Consider the following 1,451-nt stretch of genomic DNA (forward strand, 5'->3'; position numbering starts at 1 on the left):
CTAAACATTTGAGAAGGCACTGTGCCCTATTTTTTTTTTTTCTGGGAAGAGGAGTCTACATCTCAATCAGTCATCCTTATGTTTCACCTACACTAATTTTCTTGACCTATCTTCTACTCCTATTTCTTTCTTTAGTGAATAAGAGTTACTAATGAACTTTTACAGATAGAAAACTTTTGAACATCCCCTTTGGCTTTTTGTTCTCTAATATAATTCAACATCGTTATGCTATCCCGTATTTTGATTCCTCCTTTTATTCATCTTCTCTTCAAACCCATCTTCTCCAGGACCTTCTCTCGGATCTGCCTGGTCTTCACAAAATACACAATGGGATTCATGAGGGGTGGTACCAGTAGGAAAACATCAGCCATGAGGATGTGGATCAGAGGAGAGGCATGCTGAGCAAAGCGGTGAAGCATTGCTGCACTTAGCATGGGTACATAGAAGATGAGAATGGCACAGATGTGGGAAATACAAGTGTTGAGAGCCTTGAGCTGTTCTTTGGGGGCTGCAATGCCTAGCACTGTCTTTAAGATCATGATGTAAGAGAAAGCGATGAAAATCAAGTCAAGCATGGTGGAAAGAGCAGCACACAGACCATATATGATGTTTACCCTGTTGTTGGAGCAAGCCAGCTTCATGACATCCTGGTGGAGACAGTAAGAATGGGAGAGGTGAGTCTTCTGACAATATGTCAGCCATCTCAAAAGGAAGGGCAGTGGGAGGATCAAGAGAATGTTTTTAGCAGCCAGAACAAGTCCTACCTTAACCACACGTGAATTAGTTAATATGGTACTGTATCTCAGAGGGTTACGGATGGCCACATAGCGGTCAAAAGCCATGACAGAAAGCACTGATGCCTCAGTGACGGTGAATAGGTGAATGAAGAATTCTTGGGTGAAGCAGGCAGTGGCAGGGATCTCTTCAACATCAAACAGTAATATCCCCATTGTAGTGGGTAAAGAAGAGAGGGATAGACCCAAGTCTGAGACAGATAGCATGGAGAGGAAATAGTACATGGGCTCATGAAGACTGGCTTCAGTCTTGATGAAGAAGAGAATGGTGCAATTGCCCAGAATGGTCACAATATACACAGAGGAAAATGGAATAGAGATCCAGATGTGGGCATGTTCTAGCCCTGGAATCCCAATCAAGAGGAAGTTCAAATCATCATAATTGGTTACATTGATAGGAGACATGGTAAGCAGCAAAGGGATAGACTCTTGTCTGAGGAAATTCCCAAAATGAAGCCAAGGCAGGTTATGGAAGGTCTACTACCTTATAGGTCTGGAAGAATCTTCTTGAAGTCATTTAATCCTCTTCACATTTGAAATTGACTAAATGATGAATAAAAATAAAAATGAAAAACAAGAAAAGAAATAAATCAAAGAAAATTCATTTTCTTCTCTCAGATACCTAATCTACCTTTTGAAAAATGTCAAAAAACATTG

General features: G+C 40.7%; 1 protein-coding gene across 1 annotated transcript; it reads right to left on the reverse strand.

Annotated features, from left to right (window-relative positions):
- Positions 1–257: 257 nt before the first annotated feature.
- LOC122750559 (olfactory receptor 51A4-like) lies at positions 258–1,199 on the reverse strand. Its single transcript, XM_043997305.1, has one exon. The coding sequence runs from the start codon at positions 1,197–1,199 to the stop codon at positions 258–260; it is 942 nt and encodes a 313-aa protein (XP_043853240.1).
- Positions 1,200–1,451: the final 252 nt, after the last annotated feature.

Source organism: Dromiciops gliroides, chromosome 3 (genome assembly GCF_019393635.1).
Source record: "Dromiciops gliroides isolate mDroGli1 chromosome 3, mDroGli1.pri, whole genome shotgun sequence".
Taxonomy (NCBI): Eukaryota; Metazoa; Chordata; class Mammalia; order Microbiotheria; family Microbiotheriidae; genus Dromiciops; species Dromiciops gliroides.